The 3,439-nt window shown below is 31.4% G+C and overlaps 1 protein-coding gene across 1 annotated transcript; it reads left to right on the forward strand.

Moving 5' to 3' along the window:
• The first annotated feature begins 531 nt into the window (after positions 1 to 531).
• Positions 532 to 1,431, forward strand: LOC120193233 (protein CANDIDATE G-PROTEIN COUPLED RECEPTOR 7-like). The gene is made up of 2 exons (XM_039195785.1): positions 532 to 972; positions 1,249 to 1,431. Exons 1-2 carry the CDS (start codon positions 583 to 585, stop codon positions 1,429 to 1,431), a joined length of 573 nt encoding a protein of 190 aa, XP_039051716.1. The 5' UTR covers positions 532 to 582.
• Positions 1,432 to 3,439: the final 2,008 nt, after the last annotated feature.

Below are 3,439 nucleotides of genomic sequence, written 5' to 3' on the forward strand. Positions count from 1 at the left end.
ATATTTTTCATTCACTTTCATTAACTTCAACCATTTTCGCTTCAATAATCTTTCTTTCCTCGTTTATGGATATTCAAGACACTTTAAAGGTTTGAAGAAAAAAGGGGAAGCATAGAAGCTGGAAATTCATGGCTGTAATCGGCCATCTCCACCTCCTAAGAGGACCCAAACCAGCCCACATAATCCTCAGCGAAATGGCTGATAAATACGGGCCAATCTTCACCATCAAGATGGGTTTTCACAAAGCTTTGATTGTTAGCGACCATGATTGCATATTCTATACGGTTCGAAACCCCATTTCATTCTTTTTTGGTTTTCTATATGTTTGAATGGTTGATTGCAATACCAGAAATCAAGTTGTCGTGCCCTTGGAATAACTCTCTCACTCGGGCAAAGAAGCCATTTATGAAACTCGATTTAATGATGAGTATACGGGTAAACCCGCGCGATTATCTCTCCGCCGGAAAAACGATTCTCCTTAGGGTTTACTTCCTCCTCGCCCTCGTTTATTTCGTTCTGGCTGGGATTTGGGGCTACGTGCTTTAAATAAAACGACTCACCGTTTTCAGGATCCACTTCTTCATGCTGGCCGTGGTTATTCTAAAAGCAGTCAATTTGTTATGTGAAGCTGAGGATAAGTCTTATATTAAACGAACAGGAAGCGCTCATGGTTGGTATGTTTTGTTTTACGTATTCAGTTTCTTGAAAGGGGTGACGCTTTTCACGTTGATCGTTTTGATCAGTACTGGGTGGTCTTTTTTGAAACCTTACTTGCAGGATAAGGAAAAGAAGGTCTTGATGATCGTGATTCCACTTCAAGTTGTTGCTAATGTTGCCCAGATTGTCATCGATGAAACTAGACCATTTGGCCACGATTGGGTGGTGTGGAAACGGGTGTTCTTGCTCTTCTATGTCATATGTTGTTGTGCGGTGTTGTTCCCCATCGTTTGGTCGATTAAGAACTTGCGAGAGGCGGCTAAGACCGATGGGAAGCTGCGGTGAATTTGATGAAGCTCACTCTGTTCAGGCAGTATTACATTGTTGTTATCTGTTATATACTTTACTAGCGTTTGTAGTTTATGCATTGGTGACCATACTTCGAAAAGGATAAGAAAATGAAAAGAACACACTACTAGACCATTTGGCCACGATTGGGTGGTGTGGAAACGGGTGTTCTTGCTCTTCTATGTCATATGTTGTTGTGCGGTGTTGTTCCCCATCGTTTGGTCGATTAAGAACTTGCGAGAGGCGGCTAAGACCGATGGGAAAGCTGCGGTGAATTTGATGAAGCTCACTCTGTTCAGGCAGTATTACATTGTTGTTATCTGTTATATTTACTTTACTAGCGTTGTAGTTTATGCATTGGTGACCATTACTTCGAAAAGGATAAGAAAAATGAAAAAGAACACACTCAAAATCTTTTACGTGTAAAATCATGTAGTCAAGAGGGAGAAGAAATTGCATGTCAAGAGGGATGAAGAAGGTGTTTAATAAAATGTGTGAGAGACATAATGTATATGTTAAATATTTTGTAATGCAAAAGATAAACAAATGAAAGATTTGACTTGGTGGCTAAGTGATGGGTTCCAGGCAATTGGCCGAGGTTCATGTTAACATGTGTCATCATCTCATTAGATAAAAAGTATTAAATAAAAATATATAAATATTAAGAATCATATTTTGATTTTTATTTAAAAATATGACGTGGCAAAGCCACCTCATCATCTATCATGACCTGGACATTCCCCATCAACATCTGAGTCTACGTGTTCTTGCTTGGTCAGCACCATGTGTTGACCGTTAGTTGACTAACAGATTCCATCCAACTAAGGTTCTTTTTAACCTATAATGAAACGTTTGGGGGTCAAATGTTCTAAAAAAATTATATGGGTAAATTTGACAATGCTGTCAAACATTAGGGGTATTTGCTTGCATTATGCCTTTTTAATTTATATGGTACAAATTAATATTTATAATATAAAATTAAAAAATGATATTTATTTTATCTATTTTATTTTCAATTCAACGAACCTAATAATAATTATTTCAATTAAAATTAAGAGTAAAATTAAATTGAAGTTATAATTGAAGGATAAAATGAGATATTTTTTAACGGTTTTGTGTCCATTTTGTAACAAAATTAAAATTTATTATTCATTATGTAACTTTTAGAAGCCAAATGTTCAAAAGGATAATTTTGATATAGTTTAATGACCATTTGTAAATTTTACTCTATAAAATTAGTGACGAATTACAGTAAACAACGTGCATTCTAGAATTTTCCTTCTCCATTATACTATTTTTTCAATTTTTCTATAATTGACATTTCCTTCTTTAGCCCTGTCCTTAAAATGTATATTTTTATATAAAATATATATATTTTTATATAATATATATATATATATATATATTTTAAATATATTCATGGTTTGAATCATACCCAAAAACGTTTTTTTCCCTCACCTAATTATTTTTTTATTATGTAAAGATGTATTATAATTTTAAAAAATTAATATTAAAATTTAAACACACATAAATTGAAATAATATGGACATTCACTTGATCAATTAATAAATTTCACCTAAACACTCTTTTGATTAGAGTCAAAAGTTCATATCATAGTTTAAAATAATATTATTTTTTATATTAATAATTTATAATTAAATTTAAGTAAAATTTCTTTTATTAAATAAAAGTAGTTAAGGCCACAATCCGACTTGAAGTCAATAAAAAAACTAATTCAGCCTAATTTTTTTTATTAAAATAAGGTGATTATAAAATATTATCTGTTTTAAATACTTTCAACTATTTGATAATGAACGTCCAATCACTTTGCTGGAACCGCTGGTGCTCGAACCCATGACCTCTAAAAATATAAACGATTCCTTTAACTATTTATTTTCTTACAACATTTGATGTAATTTTAATCATATTTAAAGCCCTCATATTTACTAATTGATTAAAACGATGACTAATTGATTATTTATTGTGTAAAGTTCAATTAAAAGAGGATTAAACATTTTCTAATTAATAGCTATACTCTTTTATTTACTATTTTTTTATCTGTTACATATTTTTCGTTTTCTAGAGAGATATGTACATGAGATCAATGAAAAGTAATTTATATAGTGCAATTAAATATCTAACTATACCAAATATTGTAATGTCTCTCCTCCGTTAAAAGGTAATGACCAATGCTCTTATTGAAGCATTTAAATAATTAAGCGGTCTGATTGATAAAATTGAAATGTCAATGGTTAAAATAAAAAGGAGACAATAGTTAAGTAGCCACCATGTAGATTACGCAATAAAATACGGTACAATTAATACATAAATAAAGCAATTTTTTGAAGTCAATTTTTTAAAAATTGATTCGAAACATATTATTTAGATAAAAATGAAATCATAACATAATATTTGGTGGATCGTAATTCAATTT

This window comes from Hibiscus syriacus, unplaced genomic scaffold (assembly GCF_006381635.1).
Source record: "Hibiscus syriacus cultivar Baekdansim isolate YM2019G1 unplaced genomic scaffold, ASM638163v2 tig00116989_pilon, whole genome shotgun sequence".
Lineage (NCBI taxonomy): Eukaryota > Viridiplantae > Streptophyta > Magnoliopsida > Malvales > Malvaceae > Hibiscus > Hibiscus syriacus.

What these genes read in the sequence shown, in the direction of transcription:
- LOC120193233 (XM_039195785.1), top strand. Translation starts at nt 583, where the DNA reads ATGCTGGCCGTGGTTATTCTAAAAGCAGTCAATTTGTTATGTGAAGCT. An exon ending in CGATTAAGAACTTGCGAGAG is followed by an intron (nt 973 to 1,248) that starts GCGGCTAAGACC and finishes AACTTGCGAGAG; the next exon opens with GCGGCTAAGACCGATGGGAA.